Source organism: Fusarium odoratissimum, assembly GCF_000260195.1.
Source record: "Fusarium odoratissimum NRRL 54006 unplaced genomic scaffold supercont1.19, whole genome shotgun sequence".
Classification (NCBI taxonomy): Eukaryota; Fungi; Ascomycota; class Sordariomycetes; order Hypocreales; family Nectriaceae; genus Fusarium; species Fusarium odoratissimum.
In genome coordinates, this window is record NW_022158704.1 from 473959 (window position 1) to 499931 (window position 25973).

Here is a 25973-nt window from a genome sequence, read left to right on the forward strand (position 1 = left end):
CGTGAGGTACATCGGCATTTGGCGTCGTTGTAGGGTATCATCGCCGCTCGACTCCTAGGAGCCGCCCTTCTTGCCCTTGTACAGATATCGTCCAACAGCACCCTCGGCAGCTGTCACGCCAGCGAGGATACCAGCACCGAGAGTGACGGCCTTCCAGTCAAGCTTGCCCTTCTCGTAGAGACCCCAGCCCTTGTAGCCAAGGTATGCGCCAAGACCGACAACGGTAGCAAAGTTGGCAATGACAAGACCAGTAGCACTTCCATCCGACAGGCGAGAGAATTGTTGGATGAGCCAGTTGTCGGCGCGCTTGGCCTTAGCAGCAGCCTCGTCACGCTTTCGCTTCTCCTCGCGAGCCTCCTCTTCTCGCTCTATGCGAGCAGCCTGGGTCTCTGTCTTGATCTCCTGCTCAAGGAAGTCGTTGGGGACAGTGTGCACGCTAGGCATATCAACATCGACCAAAGAGGCGGTGGAGGCGGACTCGTCAGTGATGACCTGAGGAGGTTGAGGGGCAGCAGCCTGGAGGGGTTAGCAAGAGTGGTCGCAGAGACATGATGTTGTATGTAAAGCAACTCACCTCCTCAGGGCTCTGCTTGGGGCCACTGGCAGCAACGTCGGCGTAAGACACTGTGATAGAGTCAGTGATCTGATGTTGGGCACAAATACGCTACAGTGACGTGTATACTTACTGATGGTAAGGCGGGGTAGAGAGGGGAATAAGAGAGTAGACTCGAGTTGCTGGGGATGTGTTATCCTGTTGTATTTGTCGCAAGGGGTAAATTTGATCGAGAGAAACCAAGAGTATCGTGACCGAGGAAAAGATGGAGGAGAGAAGATGGCTCTTCATGTGACGCAGATCATGAAGCCCGCACCTTTTGAACCTGAGCTTCCGCAATTCGCCGATGACGTATGCGGCTCGAGACCCACTTAGACGCTCTCCTTCAACAAGGAAGCAGGATTTCCCTTGGCTCGGGAGAAATTGGAGTCAGGAACAGGACCTGGGGGAGCGAATCAGAAGAGCCAATTCTTTGTTGATGCTGATCAAGTTTCAGTGACAGTCGACTAATTGATGACTTGCTTATTCCCTACCACCCCTTCCAAGGAATCCATGTGTCCCTCACAATGCCCTGCTCATCGACAACATAATACACGTAAAACGCAGCAGCAGCTATACAAGCGTGATTGCACCACAGCTGAACCTTTTGTCCAACCTTGAAGTCCTCATCGACCTTTCGTCCCTCGCTCGTCCCCAGGATCCCATGCTCCTGCGACAATCGGACCACACCCCACGCCGGACTGCCCACCACTCGGCCGAATCCGCTAAAGGCGCTGGCCTCACGCGACAGCGCGATTACACCTGCGTTGACGAGCGCTTCGTTCCTCTGCGGGTACACACTGCATACTTCAGCAGCTACAGACACGGATTGTTGTGTCTCTGTCACAAGACCAGTTGACACTTGCTGGAGATCGTTGCAAGGGAAGTTGCCTGCATGAAGCTCGAGCTTGATGTTCTCTGGCATTGATGCCTTGAGGCTTTCGACGACATGCGCTGTTGGTGTACTGCCGACGGAGATGACAAGCTGGCGATCAGAGGGTAGAAGCTTAGCTGCGGCTAAGACACTCGACACCTCTATGTTGAGCGTCTTCTCGGCCTCGTCTCGCGATCGACCTCCATACGAATGACCCGCGTGACAGTAGAATCCGTAGATACTAATAGCAGACGACTTCTGCGCGCTCTCTACCAAGCGGTTCAGTGCAGCACTGTTGGCTTCAACGCCTGCTCGGCGCGATCCAACATCGAGCTTGATAAAGACATCCCAGGGCTGCTTGCTTGAAGCCGACTCTTCGAGGAACTCGACCTGTTGCTCATTGTCGACCATGAGCATGATACGTAGCGATTTTCGCAACTCAATCAACCTGGGCAGGATACCAGGATAGACAGGTAGACCATACAGACACTGCGGAATATTCAGTACTTCTCATCTTCATAAATCTTCGGTGAAACTCACCTCTTCCAAGATGCCCTCTTTCACCAGGGGTAAAGCACCTTTGATCTCAGGGATGGTGGAGGCAATGATTCCTCTGTATTTCCCATCCGCCATCATTAACCGTGTCACCTCAAGAGACTGTAGAACATCGAGTCAGTTCATAATCTATCGAGAATTGCATAGGCGCAACATACCTTCAATGTCTTGACATGAGGTCTGAAGCCAATGCCGAGCTTCTCAACATCGCGATGTAACGTCTCGACATTCGTCTTGAGAACAGGCAGATTGACAACCAGCGATGGTGTAGGAAGCTCTGAGACGTGCTTTCCGATGTAAGCTTTATGATTCTCCAGTGAATAGTCCATCTTGAAGAGCTGTCTGAGTTGCTTTGGCTGTATGATCAAAGTGTTCAACGTGGGGCAAATCGAATAATGCGGGGAGCGATATCGAGCGCACTGAGAAGCTTCTGCTCGACTTTATACTTCTTCTGCTTCAGCTGAATCACGGACCTGAGGTATTATTTCACTGATGAGCGGTATTTACGGTGATGGCGACCTTACAATTTGAGTATAGATAGATAGTCAAGATCGTTTCCGCGGCGGGCTCAAGTTCTAGCGCCGATAGTTTCCCGCGGGCAATTACTAACAATAATTGACGATATGCCTCAGCATCATCATGAAGCTTTACCTACAAACCTGAAGACCTCAAAATTCTGCATCCTATGAGCGACTCCCTTTTCCCTGTATTGATTGATCTCACAGATCCGCCAGGGTTCTGAAAATCATGCCGTATCTGATTCATTAACGTATCTCACAACACCATCTGGCTTTTCAAAGTGGAGCCCTGCGATCGTCAAGAATGAGGCATCAGGGAGCAAGAAAACTTCCAACAGTAGATCAAGTTGTCAAAGACGACACTATAGTCCAAAGGCCCTCTAAATCTATCCTCAATTTACCTAAATTCTACTACACTTACCTACATCTTGTGCTATCCAGGATAGTAGTTAGAAGATTTGCCTCCCCTGGAGAGGTTCAGACCACCAATATCTCAGCTTTCCTAGATTGTGTAAGCTCAAAGAATCTTACGTCTTCGAATGGGCATGAAGTCGTAGGTAACATACTCGTGGCGCTTCGTGAAATACTGAAAGCCTCGAGATTATTGCAATGGTCACGCTCAAAACTTAGACCTAGGTTAGGTACGGTGTGCCTCACTCGTTCCTAACTCCAATGCAGTACCAGGTCATGTTGGTTGAAACATCATCAAGATGCATAGAAACTATTATCGGGCTGAAGCATTGGCTTGGTATAAAGGTAAAATAGTGATTCGATCAGCTTGTTACACCGCCTGCGTCGACCCAGCAAGGTGAAGACCATGCATGACTTGAAGCTTGCCCAACAGTCTGGGATTTCTAGCATTAGCACCCTGCGTTTATACTTTTGCTCAACAGTTCAAACTTCTAAAAGAACTCCAGCTCCGATACTTATCCAACAAGTTGAGTCATCCCGTAGTCGGAGAAGAGTGCCGTCTTATAACCAGCCGCCAACTGACACAGCTTATACCGGAAATAATATCGTCAATCTCCACTAGCGAGTCTCCAGATCGATTTCTTCGACCAATCGTAAGGCAACTTATACTACAAAGTGGTGGTTGATTTGCTGCAGAGCACACCCTCAACGCCTGGTGCCGAGTCGGCACCGAAAGATGTGGATTCTAGCACTTGCGATCCAAACAGAATCGAATTCTAGCATTTTACCCTGCTTCTCAGATAGTTATTTATTTCATGTTGATCTCATTGATTCTTCGTTCTTTCAATGACCAAAATGACATTGTTTTGTCTCTTCAGTAAAACTTCAAGAGTTATTGGAAGATGAGTGTACCGAAGCAAGACGACGACCATATTGGCGATAGCGAGAGTACTCACACTCGCGTATCAAACCAAGATCCCGAAAAACAATCCAGTACGGAAATTGAAATCCCAGATGCTCCTTACTCAAGCTTCTCCCTATGGCAGAAGCGTCTCATTGTTCTGGCTGCTGCTTCAACGGCCCTCTTTTCACCAATGACAGCCCAGATATACTTCCCTGCCCTACCAGCTATAGCCAAAGACTTGGGCGTGACCACATCCCAGATCAACCTTACTGTCACGACTTACATGATCTTCCAGGGTATAACACCCATGTTCATTGGCTCACTAGCTGACAGTGGTGGAAGAAGACCTGCGTATCTGGTATGCTTTACCATTTACATAGCAGCCAACATTGGTCTCGCCCTGGCTCCTAGCTATGGTGCTCTGTTGGGTCTTCGATGTCTTCAATCCGCTGGCTCTGCTAGCACTGTTGCGTTATGCTTCGCTGTTGTGGCTGATGTTGTCACCTCAGCCGAAAGAGGTCAGTACATCGGTCTGACAGCTGTTCCATCTGTGCTGGGTCCATCGCTAGGTCCAATTATAGGTGGCGTGCTTGCCGAATTTCTAGGTTGGAGGTCAATTTTCTGGTTTCTCGCCATATTCGCCGGTGTAACCATCGTTCTTCTCGCTTTGTTCTACCCAGAAACATGCCGCGAGATCGTCGGGGATGGCTCTATCAAAGCGCCTTTGGTGTACCGTTCAGTATGGCAGATTCTTGTATCCCGACGGAAGCGGTCTGGGTCGGAGAAGAACGGTTTGAGTCGGCAAGGCTCACGAGCTTCGACCGTCAAGAAGTTCAAGTTCAAATTTCCCAATGTCCTCGACTCGATTTTGATGTTGCTTGAGAAGGAAACCGGTTTCCTTCTCGGCTTCAGCAGTATCTGCTTCGCAGGCTTCTACTGCATAGCCACCGCCATGCCCACCCTATTCAAGGAGATATATGGCTACAACGAACTTGAGATCGGACTGACATTCCTCCCTATGGCAGCTGGATCAGTCATTGCAGCGTTCATCGTGGGTACTTTTACAAATCGCAACTTCAAGCGACATTGCGAGAAGCAGGGCATACCATACGAGCGAAGTAAGCAACTAGATCTATCCGGCTTTCCTATTGAGCGTGCTCGTCTGGAAATCGGCTTTCCTCTCTTAATGCTCGCGGCTGCTATGCTCGTCTGTTGGGGATGGGCCGTTCACGCCCGGGCTCATATTGCTGTCCCGTGTGTGCTGAGTGGAATCTTGGGCGTAGGAGTCGTTGGTTTCAACAATACAGTCAATTCGCTGCTGATTGATATCCATCCCAGGAAGGCTGGCACGGCGAGCGCAGCCAATAACTTGACGCGATGTTTGGTTGGCGCGGGAGCCAGCGCAGCAATTGTGCCCATGATTGATGCTATGGGTACTGGCTGGGCGTTCACTCTCGTTGGAGGACTCTATGTCCTTGGGTGTCCTATTTTGATTACTGTCATGGTTCGTGGGGTTAAATGGCGCGAGGAGTTGAGAGTGAAAGAAGAGAAGAAACAAAAGGCCAAGGAAGCCCAAGAGTGAGGTCGAATAGAGTTTACTAATAAGCAACAAGCACCCAATGCAGGGATCTGATACAATATAAGGTAGAGCCTCGATCAGAATGGTTAGCAACACGAGGCAAATTGTAATAGAATAATTAATTTTAATTTTAAGGGTCAAATGGTTTGTTGGTAATGAGAATGTCGAGGCTATTACTACTGAGAATGTGGGGATCACCTCTGACGTTTGTCTTTTTACACCTGGAAAATTTGACCTTCAACTGAATGGTGTCACACCAGATCTTGCCAGTCTCGCCCGTTGTGATGATTCAGCCTTAACATAATGCCTTTCTCTTATTTTTCCACGGGGATCCAATCGCTGGGCAGTTTGGTAGCCCAGGCCCTCTCGCGAATATTTTTCTCGTTGTTCATCTTGGCGATCACTATCGCCATCTACAGGGTATCCTTCCATCCTCTGGCCCGTATTCCTGGACCAAGACTGGCGGCGATTTCAAGCTTCTGGCATGCATATAATGCTCGAATGGGGCGTATGGCATATCTTGGGAAGACACTTCATAGAAAATACGGACCTGTTGTGCGTGTTGGTCCTAATGAAGTATGGTTTAATAGCAAAGAGGCTTTTCATGCCATTTACAGTTCGTGTCTCAAGAACACCTCATACACAACTGTCAACTGACAGTTTTACCAGGTAGTGGAAGTGGTTATGAAAAGTCTGACTTTTACTGTATGACCAAACTATTCACATAAAATAGCAAAGCGGGAACTGACATGTATAGTGGCAACTGCCTTGAGCAAACCTCACATTGATTGGCATCTCAACCCCGAATTCCGAGATACTCTCGATCTTCTATCAGAGCGAGATGTGAGACGCTACCGTCTTCAGCGCCGACTCATTGGGCCTGTGTACCAAACTTCCAATCTCATTCAGTATGAAGCTGCAATTGATGAGGTTCTTGCACGCTCTATCGCCAAGCTAAAGACATTGAACGGTGCTCAGGTTGAACTCAACGAGTGGATGCACATTATCGCCGTCGAATGCCTTGGTGCGGTCGTGCTATCCTGGTCGCCAGGGATGCTAAAGAATGGCACTGATAATGGTTCTGGTGCTCACGCATACCATGGCTGGAGACGAAAAAGTGTGTTTGGTTTATTCCCGATGGCCGCTAAGTTGGAGTTCTTGCACAAGTCAATCGGGCGACTCTTCAGTACGATTTGGGGCGTAAACTTCCAACCGCCAAAGGACTTCCGGCCATTCTTTCCGGTGAGATAACCTCGCCGATATCGTAAAATGTTGCGGTGCTGATTAGCGCAGGATGTAGGCAAAAGAGTCTCAAGACGTGTTAACGCAGCCACGAAATCCAAGCTCAATAAAGATGATCGCAAAGATCTCCTAGCGGATCTGATCCAGCTGCATAGAACCAAGCCTAACTTTACAGAACTTTACCTTCGCAAGATGGCTGTGACCAACTTCGGTGCTGGGCATGAGACCATGGCATCAACACTTACCTCGATCCTTGCGCTACTAGGCTCAAACGATGATGTTCAAGCACAAGTATCTCTTGAGATCCTTGGAACAAGTAATCCCGCCGAATACTCCACTGCAACACGCTTGCCAGAGACGCAATCACTCATCAAGGAAGCCAAGCGGCTGTATCCTGTCATCAGCATGTCATTGCCGCGGAAGGTTCCTTCAGAAGGCCTTCATCTTCATGGCTACTATTTCCTACCAAACACAACTGTGGGCTGTAACCCGGTAGCTCTACATCGGAATCCAGATATCTTTGGTTCGGATTCGGATATGTTCAACCCAGCCCGTTGGTTGACTGCAGATCCCGACGCAGCACGTGCAATGGAACGTGTCAATCTCAGCTGGGGCGGCGGCTCCAGATCATGTCCGGGACGACATTTAGCAGAGCTGGTAGTCTTCAAAGTCGTTCCCGCTTTGGTGAAGGAGTTTAAAATCGACGTTGACTTGCCTCCCGAAGACAAGAATCGCTCGTATTTCTTGTCAATGCTGATAGGAGTCAAAGCACGCTTCATTGAACGAGACGCAGGATTATCATCAGATGAAGAATGAGTGCTCGAGCTTTGCTGTTTGTTGTTTACCTATGATGCCTGTCTGGAAGGGTTGCCGGTGTGCCGGCTCCATCACAGCTGACATCTGTCTCCAGTTGCGCCCTTCAGACGACATACTCCGCATTATTAATGTATTTCCATAAGTACCCAAGAGAGGGCTTTTGGATAGCTCTTCAAAGCATACAAATTCAAGCAACGACAATGGTGAAACCAATCGTCACAGAGAACGCCCTGGTCAAGGGAAGCCGTGTCGCTTATGGCGTTTACGGCACTGGAAACCCAGTCGTCCTTATCCACGGAACACCGTCCTCATCCCTCATTTGGCGCAACATTGTTCCAAAGCTTGTCGATGGTGGCTACAAGGTCCACGTCTTTGACCTTCTTGGCTTCGGCCTTTCAGAACGCCCATGGGACTCAGCCGTCGACACTTCAATGACAGGTCAAGTCGCAATTTTAGGGGGCCTTTTGGAGCTTTGGGGTTTGGAGAAGACTCATATCATTGCCCACGATATTGGGGGCGGTATCGCACAGCGCTTCTCTGTATTCTCGCCGGAGAGCGTTTTATCTCTGACTCTTATCGACGTCGTAAGCTTCGATAGCTACCCTTCGAAGCGGACCAAACAGCAAATGCAGAATGGCCTTGAAGCCCTGATCAAGACAGACAGCGACCAACACCGAGCTCACTTCAGAGAATGGCTGTTGTCCGCCGTCAAGAATCCAGACAAGCTTGAGAAGTCAAGTCTCAATACATATCTGGACTATATCTCGGGACCCATTGGACAACCTAGTCTGTTTGAGCATCAAGTTCGACACTATGATCCGAAGCACACGTTAGAAGTGGCGCCCCGTCTCGGTGAACTCGAGAAACTACCTGTGCAGTTGATCTGGGGTGCCGATGATGCATGGCAGGTGGTTGATTGGGCCCACAAGCTTCACGATGCTATTCCTGGGTCAAAACTGATGATTGTAGAGGATGCTGGCCATTTCTCTCCTGAGGATCAACCAGAGAAGATATCGGAGCTTCTTATCAGCTTTCTAGGGAAACATTGATGCCAATGCGTACTGATTAGACTAGACGGCTGAACTTGACATAATTGAAGAAGCCTTTTATTCTCTATATAGAGCTTTCCACCATAATAACTTAAACCCTTCTTAAGGCGTCGTTTTGTGCTTCTTTAGCACGCTGATGCCATCTTGTACCAGGCGCGAGGAACTCAAATACGTGCGGCACTCCAGGCCAGAGGTGAAACTCGACCTCGACATCGTCTTCCAACAGTCTTCTCACAAACTCTAGATCTTCATCCCTGAATAAGTCGAGCGTTCCGACGTCCACGTATGTAGATGGCAACCCATTGTAGTTCTGAGCCCTCGCTGGTGCTGCATATGGCGAAACATCTGCGACGGGCTTTCCAGCCTTATCTTCACCAACATAAGCCTTCCATGCGAGTTGATTGTGTTGTGAGGTCCAAGTAGCGAGTTTCAGAAACTCGGCATCAGGAGGATGGCAGGTCCTGTCGTCAAGCTCAGGATATATAGCCATTAGCTTTGCAACTGGTGGATTGAGCTCCCTGTCCCTGGCCATGAGTACAGTCCCGACAGCTATGCCTCCTCCGGCACTATTCCCTTTCACGCATATCCGGCATGGGTCGATATTCAGCTCTTTTGCGTGATCTATAAGGTACTTGAGACTCGCAAAGCTATCCTCCACAGCTGCAGGATAGGGATGCTCAGGTGCAAGGCGATAGTCAACCGCGAACACTGGCCTTTCAATTTCGAGCGCTATAGCGGCATTGGTTCCTCCACATATTTCCACAGTACCCGAGACAAAGCCACCGCCGTGAATCACAAGAATTGCAGGGTGTGGTTCTTTCGCTCTCAGGACCTTTGGTGTTGCATACCGGCGAAGGAGTATCTGTACGCCATCATAGCTCTCAACCGTATAATCTGTCTGTTCAACGATATCAGGAGAGGGTGCTTTGGGAAACACTTTTAAAAATAGAGCGTGGTTGTTGTGACGCATTTCGAGGGCTGTCTCAGGGGGAGCTGGAGGGCGGCCGGATTTTATAAGAGCCAACGCCCCGGCGAATTCAGTATCATATTGAACAGGCATGACGAAGTAGTAGGTATGTAATAATCGTGAACTGTTGAGTTTTCTCTTTGGCTTGAGAGAACATTTACGGTTACTTAAGTCTTTATATACGTATCTAGTCTACATAGTAAACCGAGGCTGAAGGTTGAGTTGCTGTGAGGGGTACAAACAAGTTCAATCCTGACATTGCCTGTCAAAGGTCGGCAATGGGGGAATAACATCACCCATCGGAACCATTGACCCGAGCGATTTTGTCATCATGAGCAAAATGAATTCACGGTACACATTAGGTTGAGGTTGAAGATGTCAGAGATTGTTTGTATGATTGGCTGGTTCGTACGGTTTCTCGTTTAGACAGCTTACTGTACCCAAAAATGTCAGGGATGCTTGTAGCGCTCGCTACATTATAGTTATTGGCTGTATAGGCAAATGGTTTGATAAGATTAGATCCAAGAGATAGAAAGTAGTGCCTTGATCCAGGTTTGGGTCTCAGACATTTCTTTAAGTGTCTTCCCTGTTACTGGGCTGTCCTCTGTCCGATGAGGGGTTCAATTGTTGTTCCTGCGTCTTCGAAAACATTAATTTCTCATTCGCCTCCTGAATCATATTAAGCCTAAATAAGTCTGCCGCTGAAAATGTGCTTAGGCAGCTATTATTGAGAAGGCAATGGAGACCTTTGGAAACAAATGGCGTGCGTGAGGCGTCACGTGATGCTGTCGGTGGGTGACAAGCCCCGAGACGCCGGTCCATACTGTACTAGGCGTGGCGTGGGCCGAACCCATCGATTACCTCGACGAAAAGTACAGATCGCGACTTGCAGGTTGCAACCAAGAAATTGGGAAATTTAGCCACTCGGCGGGCAGACAACCGCGAACACTCGAAAAGAGTCAAATATTTCATCTAATGATATAGTTCAAACTCAACAATACTCCTCAGATCGAGATACACCTATCTCGACCCCTTTCGCCCACCATGGCACCCCTCGTCGACAACCCCCAGATCAAGCATGCCGAGCTGCTGCGCCCGTTGTCATTCCATTTCCACGCATACATCTGGCCCTTTACTATTATCTGGCCCATCTTCTTTGCCTTTTACTTGAAGCCCGAGCTCTACGAAAAGTACATTGGCGCGGAAGAATGGACTGTCGTTTGGGTTGGAACTATCATCACTCTACAGTCTCTCGTCTGGCTCAGCACACATTGGAGTGTTGATCTTGAGGGCAAGTTCAAGGCCTCCAAGGCTAAGGATATTGAGGATGCGGAGTTGATCAAGGTCATTCCTATTGCAAACGCCGGTTCCGCCGAGATTTGCAAGCTTGTTCGCGATAAGGTGGGGAGATTTTGATATTCAGAAACAGCTCAAATTACTAACATCGTCATTCCAGGCTGGTGGCAAGCTCAACACTTCGTTCCTCTTCCAGAAGCGACGCTTCCTCTACGATCCCACTACCAAGTCTTTCACTACTCTCAAGTATGATATCGATACCGAGCCCAAGCCTTCCATCGGCCACTTCCAGACTTCAAAGGGTATCCAGACCCAGACCGAGTTGTCGCGAATTGAGCAGCACTATGGCAAGAACGCTTTCGATATTCCCGTTCCCACCTTCACCGAGCTCTTTAAGGAACACGCTGTCGCTCCATTCTTTGTCTTCCAGATCTTCTGTGTTGGACTTTGGATGCTTGATGAGTACTGGTACTATTCGCTCTTTACTCTCTTCATGCTTGTCGTGTTCGAGAGTACTGTCGTCTGGCAGCGTCAACGCACCCTGAACGAGTTCCGCGGCATGAGCATCAAGCCCTACGATATGTGGGTGTTCCGTCTGGGCAAGTGGACCGAAGTACAGAGCGACGAGCTTCTCCCTGGCGACCTTGCCTCTGTCAACCGAACCAAGGAGGATAGTGGTGTTGCTTGTGATATGCTTTTGGTCGAAGGTACCGCTATTGTTAACGAGGCTATGCTTTCTGGTGAGAGTACTCCTCTCCTCAAGGACTCCATCCAACTTCGACCCTCCGATGTTCCTCTGGACGCTGAAGGTCTTGACAAGAACGCTTTCTTGTGGGGTGGTACCAAGGTTCTCCAGATCACCCACGGAAACCCTGACCAGGAAAAGCCTAAGCTTTCCTCTGGTGTTCCACCTCCCCCGGATAACGGCGCTATGGCCATTGTCATGAAGACTGGTTTCGAGACTTCTCAGGGCAACCTGGTTCGAACTATGATCTATTCCACTGAACGAGTATCTGCCAACAATGCCGAGGCTCTCTTCTTCATTCTGTTCCTTCTGATCTTTGCCATTGCTGCCGCTTGGTATGTTTGGGATGAAGGTGTTCGCAAGGATCGCAAGCGCTCTAAGCTCATGCTTGACTGTGTCTTGATCGTTACCAGTGTCGTCCCCCCTGAGCTCCCCATGGAGCTTAGTCTTGCCGTCAACACCAGTTTGGCAGCTCTGGCTAAGCTGGCTATCTTCTGTACTGAACCCTTCCGAATTCCTTTCGCTGGTCGTGTTGATGTGGCTTGCTTTGACAAAACAGGTACCCTGACTGGTGAGGATCTTGTAGTCGAGGGTATCGCTGGTCTGGCTCTTGGACACGAAGATGAGATCAAGGACACCAAGGAGGAAGATGGTGCTCACTCTACCATGACTGCTGTCACAGAGGCTTCTCTTGAGACTAAGTTGGTTCTTGCCACCGCTCACGCCCTTGTGAAGCTTGACGAGGGAGACATCGTTGGTGACCCCATGGAGAAGGCTACTCTAACCTCTCTTGGCTGGACTCTTGGTCGCAATGATACCCTTATGAGCACCAACAAGGCTGGCAGCACACACGGTACCGTTCAGATCAAGCGTCGATTCCAATTCTCTTCTGCTCTCAAGCGCCAAAGTTCTGTTGCTATGGTTCACGGAAACGATATCAAGACCGGTCACAAGATCAAGGGTACTTTCGCTGGTGTCAAGGGTGCGCCCGAGACCATCCAGAAGATGCTCAAGGTTATCCCCGATGACTACGAAGAGACTTACAAGTACTTCACTCGCAAGGGTTCTCGTGTTTTGGCTCTCGCTTACAAGCAGCTTACCATCGACACTGAACTTGGTTCTGGAAAGATCAATGATCTGAAGCGAGAGAAGGTTGAGTCTGACTTGACATTCGCCGGTTTCCTCGTTTTGCACTGCCCTCTCAAGGATGACGCCAAGGAGGCTGTCCAGATGTTGAATGAAAGCAGTCATCGCGTGGTCATGATTACTGGAGACAACCCCCTTACCGCCGTCCATGTCGCTCGTGAGGTTGAAATCGTCGACCGTGACGTCCTCATCCTTGATGCCCCCGAAGATAACTCCAACGGTGACAAGCTCGTCTGGAAGAGTGTTGATGATAAGGTCAGCATCAAGGTCGACCCCACCGAGCCCATTGACCCTGAGATCATTCGCTCCAAGGATATCTGTGTTACCGGTTACGCTCTTGCCAAGTTCAAGGGACAAGTTGCCTGGAATGAGATTCTGCGTCATACCTGGGTCTACGCTCGTGTTTCCCCCAAGCAAAAGGAGGATATTCTCCTTGGTCTCAAGGATATGGGTTACTACACTCTGATGGCTGGTGACGGTACCAACGATGTTGGTGCTTTGAAGCAGGCTCACATTGGTATTGCTCTGTTGAATGGAACCCCCGAAGATCTCACTCGTATTGCCGAACATTCCCGGAACACCAAGATGAAGGAGATGTATCAGAAGCAGTGTGATCTCATGAAGCGTTTCAACCAACCCAATCCTCCTGTCCCTGCTATGATTGCCCACCTTTACCCCCCTGGACCTCAGAACCCTCAATTTCAGAAGGCTATCGAGCGTGAAGCTCAGAAGAAGAACGTTACCCCCGAGGAATACGCCAAGTCGCAAGGCTTCGATTTCGAAACCATCACATCTCCTGGCGCTCAGGCTCTTATGGATGCTGGTCCTCACGCTAACCGTCAAGGCGAGGCTGCTAAGAAGGCCGCCGGTTTCGCTGACAAGCTTGCGTCTGGTATGATGGAGGCTGAATTGGGAGATGACGAGCCCCCTACTCTCAAGCTCGGCGATGCCTCAGTTGCTGCCCCTTTCACATCCAAACTCCGAAACGTCGTTGCTGTCCCCAACATCATCCGCCAGGGTCGTTGCACTCTTGTCGCCACTATCCAGATGTACAAGATTCTCGCTCTCAACTGTCTTATTACCGCCTACTCCTTGTCCGTCTTGTATCTTGAGGGTATCAAGTTTGGTGACACACAGTACACCATCAGTGGTATGCTTATGTCGGTTTGCTTCCTCAGCATTTCTCGCGCTCGTGTCGTCGAGGGTCTTAGCAAGGAACGTCCTCAGCCCAACATCTTCAACGTTTACATCATCGGCTCTATTCTGGGACAGTTTGCTGTTCACATCGTCACTCTGATCTACATCGCCCGACTCTGCGATAGACTTGCTCCGTAAGTTAACACTCTATCCTTCATGAGCTGATATGATAGCTAACATTTTATAGTCGCTCTGAGGATGTTGATCTCGAGGCTGAATTTGCTCCATCTCTGCTCAACTCTGCCGTCTACCTTCTCCAGCTTATCCAGCAAATCTCCACCTTCGCCATCAACTATCAGGGTCGTCCCTTCCGTGAATCTCTCTCTGAGAACAAGGGTATGTTCTACGGTATCGTCGGTGTCTCCGGACTTGCTTTTGCCTGTGCTCTCGAGCTCTTCCCCGACATCAACGAGGGTATGAAGCTTGTTCCTTTCTCGGACGAGTTCAAGACCAACATGACCGCCGTCATGGTCATCGACTACGCTGCTTGCTGGATTATCGAGGTCAGCTTGAAGAAGTTCTTCAGCGATTACCGACCTCGCGATATTGCCGAGCGACGACCCGAGCAGCTGGAGAGGGAGGCTGTTCGCCGCGCCGCCGCGCAGAAGAAGAAGGACGAGGAGGAGGAGAAGAAGAGACTCGAGAAGGTTGCCGAGTTTGAGCGTAAGGTCGAGGAGCGACGGAGAAAGATTGAGGAGTGGCGAGCTGGAAGGACTTAATAGTCTTACTCAATCATAATGAGATGGTTGAGATTTTGGTTTAGATCTCATGGGAGGCTTTAGAGTAAGCATACTATCATAGACAGGAGGAAATTATTACGGATGGGTAGGCTGGAGAAGCTAAGAGCCTGCTAATTTAGAGGTGTATACTATCGATGGGTAGACTTGATCATGAACACAACCAATTGTTTTAGTTGCACTTAAGGCTCGAAGTGACCACTTGTTAATGTCACTAAGTCCAGAACTGACCACTCCTGATTGTAGTACCAACATTCGCTTGCTAGTCAAATCCAGTCACTAAGCACACAATATCTTGGGGTATTTTTTCATTCATTGCTATAGTACAGACACAGACCGGAATTCCAAGTCTATAGAGGTGGTAGAACAATAGGAAGAAAAGCATGGTATATCAATCGCTCATACACCCCGGCTCTTATTCCCGATCCTCACACGAAAGACATCCGTACTGAGAGTTTACCTTTATCCTTTTTTCCCCTTTTCGCCACAATACCCAGTTCTATTAAGCTAGGTCGTTCTCTAAAAGCTCGAAGTGAGCCCAGAGATCATTTATTTGGGAGGGTTGGAGGCAACGAAGGCAACGCCCTTCTCGATGTTCTTCTTGAGGTCGACGAGAGCAGCCTCAACGAGCTTCTCCTCGTTGGCATCGAGCTTGCCGAGAGGGTGGATCTTCTCAACACCCTCAGGGCCGAGCTCAACCTTGGAGCTGAAGAACTCGATGCCCTGGTCCTTGTAGAGAGGAGACTCGACGAAAGAGGGCTCAATGACACCCTTCTCGCCCTGGACAGCGCGGAGGATGGAGTCAGCCATGCGGGCACCAGCCATGGCCATGGAAAGGGTGGCAGAGCCAGCACCGTCCTTGGCCTTGACAACCTCATCACCACCGAACTGGACACGCTTGACGAGCTCAGCGTTGGAAGAGAGGTCGGGATGGTTGGACTGGGAGAAGAGAGGGACGATGGTGACACCGGAGTGGCCACCGACAACAGTGATGTTCTCGTCCTTGGGGTCGGTGCCCTTGATCTCGGAAACGAATCGGGAGGCACGGACAACATCGAGGGTGGTGACACCGAAGAGGGTCTTGGGGTTGTAGACACCCTCAGCCTTGAAAACCTCCTTGACGATGGGGACAGTAGAGTTGACGGGGTTGGAGATGATCAGGAGCTTGGCCTTGGGAGCAGCCTGAGCAGCGGCCTTGGCGAGGTCGCGGACGATGGAGGCGTTGGTGTTGAAGAGATCGTCACGGGTCATACCGGGCTTGCGGGGAACACCAGCGGGGATGAGGACAACCTCGGCACCGGAGAGAGCATCCTTGAGGCCGGCAGCGTTGGGCTCGTAACCCTTGACGGTGGACTTGGTGTTGACGTGGGAAATATCAGCAGCAACACCTGCATTTGACTTGTTAGCTGGCGGTCCAGATCTGGCGAGGTGGCAACAAGGCGAATTGAGCTAGAGCGAACGTGGTCAACATGACCGTTGCTCGATTCTCGTTTGTGCCAATTCGCAATTGTTTTTAACCTCGACCGAGAGAATCTGCTGATGTCGTTACGTACCGGGTCCGCCACGGATATCGTAGAGAGCGAGGTCAGTGACGCGGGGGTTCATCTTGAGGAGAAGAGAGAGAGGCTGGCCAATGCCACCGGCAGCACCGAGAACGGTGACCTTGGAGAGCTGTAGAAGGCATGTCAGTACTTGTTGGAAGCATTGGAACGGTTTCAGCTGCTCTGAAGCCCAAATCTGATCTCATGATGGCTTCTCAACAGCCGGGCCGGTGTCGGTCGGTGAAGAGGAAAAAAAAAACACAAAAGGCACAAATCGGTGCGCTCATGAGTGAGGGCATTAACTTACGTCACGGGCGGTGGCCGAGAAAGCACGGCGCTGGATACGAGAAGCGGCGAACATTTTTGCGATTGATTAACTCTTCAATTGGAGAAAAGGGTAAAAAAGGACGGGATGCGGGTGGAAAGAAGAAGAGGTTGGCGATGAGCACTTTAAATACGGGGAGGGAGACCCGGAGGAAGGAGGATGGGGAAGCTCCAGTGCGACGCAATTCAAGGCATATTATGCCCCTTCAGGTTTAGCGTATCGAGCTGAGGGGCCGGAGCGGAGGAGGCTCGGAATTTCGATTTTTGAGAAGACACGGAAGACCGGACAAGAACGTCTTACATGATGAAATACCTGTTATGATCATATAGTAAATCTCTCGACGTTTAGAATATCTGACGGCTATATATGCTCTAAGGAAATATAGGAGTCTCAAGGTTGTTGCGCTGAAAACCACTTCGTCTAGGCCCTCTGATCACTAGATCTTAGGTGGAATATGTCAGTAAATCAGGCAAACCGAGACTGCATTAGTTAAGCATCCTGGCTGTCTGGTTGGCTCGCTTCGACATCATTCACTTATCCATTCATCCGGTACTGTAAGAAGCTTCCTTCAACTTACACCGAAATGCTGGATTTATGGACCCATGCGCGGTGAACATCCAGCATAAAGCGGATCAATGGCTGTACGCTTGCAGAACCACATGATGGTTCATATATCAGATTTCTACGGGTACCTCGGAAAGAAAGAAAAGCTGCCACAAAACAATTGCACGTGTGCACACGACAAAAGAACCGAGCACGAATAGCCTGTTGCATTCATGGTGAAATTATTTCTCAGCTGATTCAGCCAAGTGAACAACTGCCAAAGCCAGTCAAAGTTGACTGAAAAGTTATTTCTCAAGGCACAGGATGGATCAAAGGAAGAACTTAAAGGGACAAACGCTGCTGCTTTGTTATGCAATGGAAAATCCGTCAATATGGAGGGACTGAAGGGCAAAAGTCGGCGTGTGAGTCAGCAAACAGAACGCTCTTAAACATTTGGAGGGGCTAAGAAGTTTGGTGGGGGAGCTTCAAGCTATCTTCTTCAACGACGTCAACATTCCGTTTTTAACAACTTTCGCTCTTCACTGTCAGCGAAAAGAAGCCAGTCACTTAGCCACATTGAAGATACAGAAAGCTTTGAGGAACCCCTTCTCTCACGAGAACAACGAGCCATGTCGATCGCACAGCTGTCGCAGCTGTTACCGCTTCCCGACGAGGAGCTTAAGCAGGTACTAGATTACGCCTCGACTCTCTCCACAACAGAAGCTGCAGAGCATTTTGGAAACCTTCTAGGAGACTCTCCACAGGCCATCGAGTTTATATCGTCGTTTAACGCCCGACGGCAAACTTCGGCGCCTGGGAGCTCGTCGTACTCCAATGCCGCTGCACCGCCTGAACCCGAATCTCAGAATATCGAGGCCGTACCCAAGACGAAACGGCAACCAAAAAAGAAGAAGGCAAATATTCACACACCGCAGGCAAGACAAGTTAACGACTATGCTGCACCTGCGGGTACAACTTACAGCAAGAAGGATCTGAGCCTTGACTACATCCCTCAGCGTTCGAGCGCACCCAGCAGTAACAATGCTTCGCGATCGAACACGCCGAAACCAGACCCTAAGCCTGTCGCAAAGCCTCCACCTAAGCAGCATGCCTCAGCTGGTTATCTTATAGGGGAAGGACCATCGAAACCTAAACCTAAATCTACGCCTGTATCACGAAGTTCTACACCAAAGCCAGCTACAAGCACAAAGATATCTATAGCTGGAGGCATGCCGATGGCTGGAGCTTCGACTGCTATTTCTGATCTCGACGCTGCTATCAGGGCGCTGGAAATCTCAACAAATCCTACACTGGAGAATTCCAAGTCTAGGAAGTGCAATTGTGTCGCTACACGACACCCTCTTCAAGGCGCTGCGCCAAATTGTCTCTCATGCGGCAAGGTGATATGCATGAAGGAAGGTCTCGGACCTTGCACATTCTGCGGCAGCCCTCTCTTGACGCCAGATGATGTCCAAGCCATGGTCCGTGAGCTCAAGGATGAGCGAGGCCGCGAGCGAATGGCAGCTAACCGAGACGCCAATCGCCGTGCTGACGTTGCCAAGACCCCAGCGCCGTTTACTCAACCACGCGGCAACGACGGCGCTTCACTAAGCGACGCTGAAGCCAAGGCTCGTGCGCATCGCGACAAGCTTCTCAATTTTCAAGCACAAAATGCCAGGCGAACGACAGTCCGCGATGAGGCTGCTGACTTTGATGTTGGTGGAGCGCTTACAGGGACAGGCAGCATGTGGGCAACTCCTGAGGAGAGAGCAAGAGAATTGAAGCGTCAACAGAAAGTGCTTCGAGAAATGGAGTGGAACGCGCGGCCGGACTACGAGAAGCGAAAGCAAGTTGTGAGCATTGACGTGGTTGGCGGCAAGGTTGTTCGCAAGATGGCAGCAGTCGAAAGACCTGTGACTCCTGAGTCCGATGAGGACCCTATCGACAATGGCGCACTTGGAGAGACATCAGCGAACAAGAACAGTGGAAGAGGCGGCGGAGCCTTCAGCGGCAATCCTCTATTGGGAGCGCTGATCAAGCCTGTGTTTGATGCAAAGGGCAAGGGTGCGGAGGTTGAGGGAAGAGAATCGAGAAAGAAGAAGGGATGGCAGAGGGTCCAGCATGATCTGAATAACAACGAGGAAGTGATTTTGGATGGAGGCGTTCAAGGGCATGATAGAAGTGATGAGCCAGCTTGTGGATGATCAGGCGGCCATGATGAAACTCATTTCTGGGGAAGATAGACATTTTCCATATCATGATAGACAGCGCAAAGGCTCATCTACCAAATTATGGTAGGAATTAAAATTGAAGTAAGAGACGTAAATACCTGGCATTTCAAAGAATTCTCTCGTCCGTCAATGTCATATCCCAGCCTGTACTCTAGCTGCCGTTATCAGTGGTCAATGTTTGCTACACACAATCATGATGGTCTACTATTGCCACGTGATCTCGCGTCATCAACGTCTCTGGCTGGCCCAAGCGTGTCATGGGGTCCCATTGAATGAGGGGGACAGGCGAAGTTGGGGTTACAGGGGTGAGGTCATTGCTGTCGTACTCGTTCGTCTGCATTCAAGCTGAGGTATGATGTCGAAAATGATCTGCTACAGTGTCATGTGCTGTTCTACTCCAACAATCATGTTGTGAGTGTTTTTACTGATGCCTACGCGTGTTGCGCAAGCTCATATTCCATCATTTCTCAAAAGACCTCCCAAAACCTTGCAGCGCCACGCGGCTTTTTGTATTTTCGAGGTGCATGAGTGGGAATGAGGTCTTTAATGGACACCTCAGATCATGGCCCTCTCGTTTTTGCCATCGCACCGTTGAAGTACTCATTAGACTAAACGCTCCTGTGCCTATCATCGTATTTCTTCCGTTATCACATTATTCGCGCACGCGACCCGACTGGCTTGTGTCACTGAGGAGATGGTAAAGTCAGTGCTGTAACTTCAGCGGATGAACGCCCTGCAAGTTGCCTGAGGACAACCCTGCAGCCACTAAAGCTTAGTGTATCTGTAGCAGATTTCGGGTCTGGGCTTGGCTAGTCGGGTCCCCACGCAGGCGCACATTTTAAGGTATTTTCTACGCTCGACTCAAGCCAAGTCGCGTATCAGACCGCGTTGAGACCATGCCAAACCATAAACCACCAGTGCAGGCAGGTGTAAAATGGCAACCTAATTCAGTTGACTTACTGCAGCTTCTATCTATCTTTTTTTTGGCTTCTTGCTGAATTTTCACTTCATCACTTTCAACGTTCATCTAATTACAGCTCCATGTCGAATAATCGTAAATAAACAAGACAACATTGGATATCGTATCAAATCGTCAAAACCCAATAATTCCCTAGCTCCCTTGGTGGCCCGGATTTCCCGCCGCGTGGTCAGTCTCAGCATCTGTCTAGACCCTAGACCCTTCTCTCTGGGGCCCTCTAACGTGTGCGTCGCCCTCCACTTCAGTTGTCGGTCTGAACTCTCCAGCACCTCAAAGTGAGGGTTCACTTGTACAGCGGATCTACTAGGCTTACACGTTCTGGAATCCCTCCAATTGTGGTCCCTTTTCAGCGACTTGATCTTCGCCCTAACAACGTTCACAACTCCAAACCTGGAGGCTTCCTATTCCTGTCATGAGTCCAAATCAGCCTCTGGTTGAAATTGCGCTGGATAACAATCGCATTGCGCCTCCTCCCCCGTTCAAGACGACAGATACCCGACTGGACGCTCCCACTGAGACAGCACCAGCGACAGTGACGGGAGCGCGACAAGGTGGGGATTTCGCGGTACCACCACCCCCGGCCGACGCGCTCTCGCGAGCCTCCCACTCAAACCCGATTGCATCAATAACGCCTACGCCAACGCCAACTGCTGCGCCTGCCAGCGATATTGCTGTTGATTCAACAGCTGGAACTACAACCGCCCATGCCGTCGTTGTTGCAGCTATCGCCAAAATGCAGCGCAAATCTTCTGTCGACCGCGACGATGGCTCTACACAGAGCCATCCTCACTCGAACACCGATTCGCAAGAGACCACCATGACCACTTCTACAGATCCCGCATTCACACCCCCAGCCAGCGATGCCAGCAACTGCGCACCTGGTCCATCAAGTCAGGACAGCCAGTTGTTACAACTGTCAGAGATTGCTGCTGCTCAGCACAGAATCGCAACAGATTCCACAAATTCACGGAAGCGAATGGCCGATGGAGAGGTTAAAAGCCGGACAGATAGCCAAAGTCCCGTGAAGGGCCATTCAAGAAACCCAAGCGCTGTTAGCAGGACATCGGCAGCAGGTGGCCATATTGGAGAGGTATGTCGAATGCGATCTCCCGACCGCCTCTCCGTTCAAGGACGTGATCAATCGCTTGTGAAGCCACGACTAACACGCTTATTCTAGTTGTCCAACGAGTTAAAGACGCGTCTGTCATATGCCATGATCAAGGTCAACAAGGGTTGGCAGTCAAACTCACTTGAAGAAGTCGAGAATATGGCGTCCCAGGCCGCCTCTCCAGTCTCAAGCACGTCGACAATACATAACCGACAGGGTTCCTCAGCAAGCCCTCGAATACCCATGAGCAAGCCACCGTCCTCGTCAGCTCCTCTACCACAACCATACGGCTCTGCTAGCCAACGTCGAAAATCAAATACACCTCCAAGTTCATCGTGGAACAAGCCTGCACTTGCGCCTCCAGCACCCATCCGGCCTTCAGTTCTCGTGCCTAACTCCCATGCGAACCCACGCCGCAACTCCCACCCCAATCGAACTCCGAATATGTTGACACATTCTCATTCCGCTTCACCTCACACGCCTGGTCAACCCTCAACTGTGCCGCATGGACCCAAATCACGCGTCATGGGCGACCCAGTTCTCATGTCACCGCATCAAAATGTTAGGGAACAAGATGCTATTGAGACTTTGCTGTTCATGAGCAGTCCAGGCAACTCTGCCAATCTGAAGCACGCTTTCTCTCCTACGGGATCACCAGGGCCCAACGTTGGTATGGCTCGACCTCCGCCTCCACGACACGCGTTGCCTTCAGGGCCGAGAAAACCGCTTCCCACATCCCAACGGCAACCTCAGCAAACGCGAAAAGCTCCTTATGATAAATCACCCATGGCCCCGCCACCTGGATCGCCAATGGACCTGGATTCACCACAGCAACATCATGCTGCACAGAACAGGGTAGCACCCAGAAGGCGAACCATTGGTAGCCGAAGTCAATTAAGAGGGACGCTCTCGTTGCCAAGTGGTATCGGGCTAGGGAGCGGGAAAACAAGAAAACCACTGAGAGATGAGGATATAGAAAGGATGCTGGACAAGGCGAGCGTGGAGGCAGCCGACAGCTCTGATGATGAGGAGATTTTGATTCCAAGACGGGCTGTCGCGGGAGTCATGCAGTCATAAGGGGATGATATATATGTGTGGCCATAATAGGCGCCACTCGTTCGGGTTGCCTTACCACCTAGGGGTCTGTTTTTCAGGTATCTTCACGCCGCGCTTGGACCTCGCGACTTGTCATATTATACCCTCGTGAGAGCCAAGTTACGAGGGTGTCGAGAGCTGGTCACTGTCGGTGCAGAATGGCATGAGAGGAGTTACGGAGCGGGTGGGCACTTGTGGCCTTGGAATTTATATTGGTCCGTGTTTGTCTACAGACCAGCCTGTTTAACTACGGTGTGGTGCATCTGACCATGGTTGACTATTCATTTGGGTATAATGGGATAGCAGAGCTTCTTGCATGAAGGCACGAGACGAATCATGTGTCCCGCGATATCGCGAATATCGCCATGAGAAAATTGGCGTTCGAGGCAATTTGTTTCATATATATAGGGCTGTGGCATCTATCAATACCACATTGCATCCGTGGTCCGACTCGCTCCACTGAAGACTTTCCCCAGGTCGTGGATACATGCACAACGTATACCGATATTTGGCCGCTTGAACTGGGCTGAGTCGCGAACTGACTGATCAAAAGAGAACGTGGTTTATTCTGGTCGTATGTGTGCGCAGTCGCGCTCGTGGTCAGAAGCCATTTGGGTTTCACCTGGATAACCCTAGCCAGATTTACACTCTGATATTGCATATAACGCCTGCCCAATAACGCCTAATGAAGATTTCCACCCAGTCATATGTCACATCTCATACTTGGTTTTTGTACTCTGGGAACAGAACCATCACCAAACCCTGCCAGTCTGTGCTGGTCTGATATACTCGGTGATGCTCACAGCAACTGAGCTTGCTGGCCTTGAAGAGTCATATGCACTGCCAGGCAAGCCCAGATAACTACTCTGCGTGCGCCCCGGTCGACCCATAGGGAAATCCGTGCCGCTGGTCCTTCGACTCGCAGCCGTTGCTCTGTGCTCGAGCTCAGCCCATGCAGCAGCTGACCTTCGGCGTCGGGCATCTGAGCCAGTTGCAGCGTCGGCCAAGAAGAGAGTATAGTCGTTGGTGCTCTCACTGCTTGATTCGCTCGAGAGGGCGATACTACGTCTAGCAGTCAGGGCAGTGAGGGCTCGTTCCCGATGGTCCACATCGAGCTCGTCGTCTGTGCCGAAGCTTCTGGTAGTCCTGTTGGTGCGAAAGTTGTATGAGCAGAGGGTTGTCTCATCTGCCTCTGCCATCATGGTGAGGCGGTTGGAAGCTGTCTTTGAGAAGTCGCTTGCGGCGTGTCGGGGAACATAAGCGCCCCCATAGGCGGGATATGTGGGCGATTGAGGCGAAGAGTCATGGTCGTCGAATTGGTTGGCAGCTGAGGTAGACCAGAAGCGGGAGGCTCGTCTAGAAAAACGAGATTGTGTGGGTGGTGGAACCTATAAAGATATGTGAGAAAGGAGCATTGAAAGGAGAACTGGGGGCTTATTACCTCTTGAGGAATCACTTGGATGGTGTCATCATCTTCACTGTCATCATACAAGCGAACAGAGTTGGCGTGTCGTCTGGAACTAAGAGAAAGCCGGCGAGAAATGATGGAAAAGAATGACCTCTTGGGCGATTGATTGCTAGGGAGAGACTTGGATCGCTGAGTTCGTCGAGACTTCATCATGGCGATGATTGATTGATGTTGAAGAAAAGGAGTGTGATGTGGTATACAAGTTGAAAAAGAGAAGGAAAAATGAAAGAATGTTAAACGTGATGTGTATCAAAGTGAGACACTATCAACCGCGCTCCCTCTTCTCTTCTTCCTTCTTGAGAACGGGTTGGGCAAGGCTCGAGTTTATATCCACAAGGCCCCTGCATTTTCCCATATTCTACGAAGTAACCTCCCCCCAATTCAATGGTTGGTTTGAGAGGATATAAGCTTTAGGCTAGACTCTTTGGACGGGGGATGTGATACGGCTTCGACCGACGCCATGGCCTGTTCTAGGGCGGGATGTTTGTTCATGCCTGGTTTAGAGTTAACGTCCGTCACCCAAAGACTGGCCACCCCCACAGACCGGCCACCTCACTTTTAACCCAGCCACCCAATTTATATATACTTTAAACAGTCACAACTCTACCAATTTAATTCCAATTAATTTCAAACTAACGCCAATCAATTCAGAATGCCTTCTTTTACTGAAAAAGATATGAGCGCCGCTCTCCAGATGGTTGCAGAGGGTATGTCAGTGAATAAAGCAGCCGAAGCTAATGGCATCAACCGTTCAACGCTCCAAGGTCGGATCAAAGGAAGTACAACACCAAGAGAAGCCCAAAAACCTCGCCAAAAGCTCTCTGATATTCAGGAAAAGCATCTGCGAGACTGGATTATTATTCAGGCTGATTTAGGATGCCCTGTATCACATCAGCAAGTCAGAGAGTTCGCCAGCAAGATTGCCGTCCGCAACGGCTTCCCAGAAGGCGTCGGAAAGAACTGGTTACAGGGCTTTTTAGGACGAAATCCTGATATCAGGACTTTAAAAGGCAAGAAAATTGACTCTGATCGATATCAGGGAGCTTCTTCTGAACTGATAAAGGCATTCTTTATGCTCCTGATGATGCCGGCGATACGCCTAGTCAAGCAGGGGAACAGATACAACGTCGACGAAGTTGGAATGATGGAAGGAATAGGAATGAACGGTCTATTCCTTGGTCATCAGTCGAAGAAGTCAGTACTTATTCGTCAGCCTGGTTCTCGTGCCTGGATTACAATTCTCGAGTGTATCTCAGCAACCGGGAAAGTCCTGAGACCTACAGTCATTTTCAAGGGGAAAACAGTCCAACAACAACATTTCCCTGAGGATTTAGACTTCCTAGATGACTGGGAATTCGCCTGTAGTGATAAGGGCTGGACGAGTAATAAATTGGCATTGGTTTGGTTGAGAAAAGTCTTTATTCCATCGACGCAGCCCGAGAATCCAAAAGAACCCCGTCTTCTTATTCTTGACGGCCACGGAAGTCATGTTACAGAAGAGTTCCTTTGGGAATGCTATGATAACAATATATATCTGTTATTTCTTCCTGCTCACGCTTCCCATGTCCTTCAGCCACTAGATGTTGCTGTTTTTGGTCCCCTAAAGAGGGCATATCGTCGACTTCTTTTAGATCTTGTTTCTGTCGCTGATGACAGTCACGTCGGCAAGATTACATTTCTATACACTTACGACAAGGCTCGGAGAGAAGCTATCACGAAGTCCAACGCGATTGCCGGCTTCAAAGCCACTGGACTGTGGCCTGTCAATCTGGCGAAGGTCCTGATGAACCCGATGGTCACAGAGACACCTTCTCCCGCTGTCACAGCGAATTTGCCGGCTAAAGAGCAGCATTCCAGTCTCCTGAAGACTCCCCAGTCGTCTGTACAGCTTCGGCGAGCTCTAGACCTAGTCCCAGCTTCTGCAACTCAAGATCCGACTATCAGGCTGCTGTTCAGGAAGATTGGCAGTCAATTGGACCGTCATAACTTCAATATTGAGCAGCAAAATAGACAAATAAGTGTTCTACAGCGGGAAAATGAAGAAAATCGACCAAA

The 25973-nt window shown here is 49.9% G+C and overlaps 10 protein-coding genes across 11 annotated transcripts; 6 read left to right on the forward strand and 4 right to left on the reverse strand.

Moving 5' to 3' along the window:
- Nucleotides 1-54: 54 nt before the first annotated feature.
- FOIG_10793 (uncharacterized protein) lies at nucleotides 55-2350 on the reverse strand (the record flags this gene model as incomplete). Its single annotated transcript, XM_031211270.1, has 6 exons — nucleotides 55-516; nucleotides 575-624; nucleotides 687-751; nucleotides 1087-1955; nucleotides 2007-2123; nucleotides 2180-2350. The coding sequence occupies 6 exons, from the start codon at nucleotides 2348-2350 to the stop codon at nucleotides 55-57; spliced, it is 1734 nt and encodes a 577-aa protein (XP_031059203.1).
- A 1156-nt stretch (nucleotides 2351-3506) lies between these two features.
- FOIG_10794 (uncharacterized protein) lies at nucleotides 3507-5572 on the forward strand. Its single transcript, XM_031211271.1, has one exon. The coding sequence runs from the start codon at nucleotides 3853-3855 to the stop codon at nucleotides 5434-5436; it is 1584 nt and encodes a 527-aa protein (XP_031059204.1). The 5' UTR covers nucleotides 3507-3852; the 3' UTR covers nucleotides 5437-5572.
- Nucleotides 5573-5736: 164 nt separating this feature from the next.
- On the forward strand, nucleotides 5737-7491 carry FOIG_10795 (uncharacterized protein; the record flags this gene model as incomplete). The annotated part of the gene is made up of 4 exons (XM_031211272.1): nucleotides 5737-6049; nucleotides 6103-6138; nucleotides 6191-6675; nucleotides 6727-7491. 4 exons carry the CDS (start codon nucleotides 5737-5739, stop codon nucleotides 7489-7491), a joined length of 1599 nt encoding a protein of 532 aa, XP_031059205.1.
- Nucleotides 7492-7691: 200 nt separating this feature from the next.
- FOIG_10796 (uncharacterized protein) lies at nucleotides 7692-8540 on the forward strand (the record flags this gene model as incomplete). The annotated part of the gene is made up of 1 exon (XM_031211273.1): nucleotides 7692-8540. One exon carries the CDS (start codon nucleotides 7692-7694, stop codon nucleotides 8538-8540), a length of 849 nt encoding a protein of 282 aa, XP_031059206.1.
- Nucleotides 8541-8631: 91 nt separating this feature from the next.
- Nucleotides 8632-9600, reverse strand: FOIG_10797 (uncharacterized protein; the record flags this gene model as incomplete). Its single annotated transcript, XM_031211274.1, has 1 exon — nucleotides 8632-9600. The coding sequence occupies one exon, from the start codon at nucleotides 9598-9600 to the stop codon at nucleotides 8632-8634; it is 969 nt and encodes a 322-aa protein (XP_031059207.1).
- Nucleotides 9601-10278: 678 nt separating this feature from the next.
- FOIG_10798 (ATPase) lies at nucleotides 10279-14831 on the forward strand. Its single transcript, XM_031211275.1, has 3 exons — nucleotides 10279-10908; nucleotides 10964-14025; nucleotides 14079-14831. The coding sequence occupies exons 1-3, from the start codon at nucleotides 10552-10554 to the stop codon at nucleotides 14608-14610; spliced, it is 3951 nt and encodes a 1316-aa protein (XP_031059208.1). The 5' UTR covers nucleotides 10279-10551; the 3' UTR covers nucleotides 14611-14831.
- FOIG_10799 (malate dehydrogenase, mitochondrial) lies at nucleotides 14696-16793 on the reverse strand. Of its 2 annotated transcripts, XM_031211276.1 has the most exons (3): nucleotides 16477-16793; nucleotides 16182-16299; nucleotides 14696-16016 (listed from the first exon to the last, which is right to left on the reverse strand). In XM_031211276.1, exons 1-3 carry the CDS (start codon nucleotides 16528-16530, stop codon nucleotides 15178-15180), a joined length of 1011 nt encoding a protein of 336 aa, XP_031059209.1. In that variant the 5' UTR covers nucleotides 16531-16793; the 3' UTR covers nucleotides 14696-15177. The 2 variants fall into 2 exon arrangements, with proteins under 2 accessions (XP_031059209.1, XP_031059210.1); XM_031211277.1 differs by having other exon boundaries at nucleotides 16182-16793.
- Nucleotides 16794-17212: 419 nt separating this feature from the next.
- FOIG_10800 (uncharacterized protein) lies at nucleotides 17213-19373 on the forward strand. Its single transcript, XM_031211278.1, has 2 exons — nucleotides 17213-17459; nucleotides 17521-19373. Exons 1-2 carry the CDS (start codon nucleotides 17408-17410, stop codon nucleotides 19239-19241), a joined length of 1773 nt encoding a protein of 590 aa, XP_031059211.1. The 5' UTR covers nucleotides 17213-17407; the 3' UTR covers nucleotides 19242-19373.
- A 1033-nt stretch (nucleotides 19374-20406) lies between these two features.
- Nucleotides 20407-24429, forward strand: FOIG_10801 (uncharacterized protein). Its single transcript, XM_031211279.1, has 2 exons — nucleotides 20407-21337; nucleotides 21425-24429. The coding sequence occupies exons 1-2, from the start codon at nucleotides 20660-20662 to the stop codon at nucleotides 22430-22432; spliced, it is 1686 nt and encodes a 561-aa protein (XP_031059212.1). The 5' UTR covers nucleotides 20407-20659; the 3' UTR covers nucleotides 22433-24429.
- FOIG_10802 (uncharacterized protein) lies at nucleotides 21430-24405 on the reverse strand. Its single transcript, XM_031211280.1, has 2 exons — nucleotides 23892-24405; nucleotides 21430-23838 (listed from the first exon to the last, which is right to left on the reverse strand). The coding sequence occupies exons 1-2, from the start codon at nucleotides 24069-24071 to the stop codon at nucleotides 23203-23205; spliced, it is 816 nt and encodes a 271-aa protein (XP_031059213.1). The 5' UTR covers nucleotides 24072-24405; the 3' UTR covers nucleotides 21430-23202.
- Nucleotides 24430-25973: the final 1544 nt, after the last annotated feature.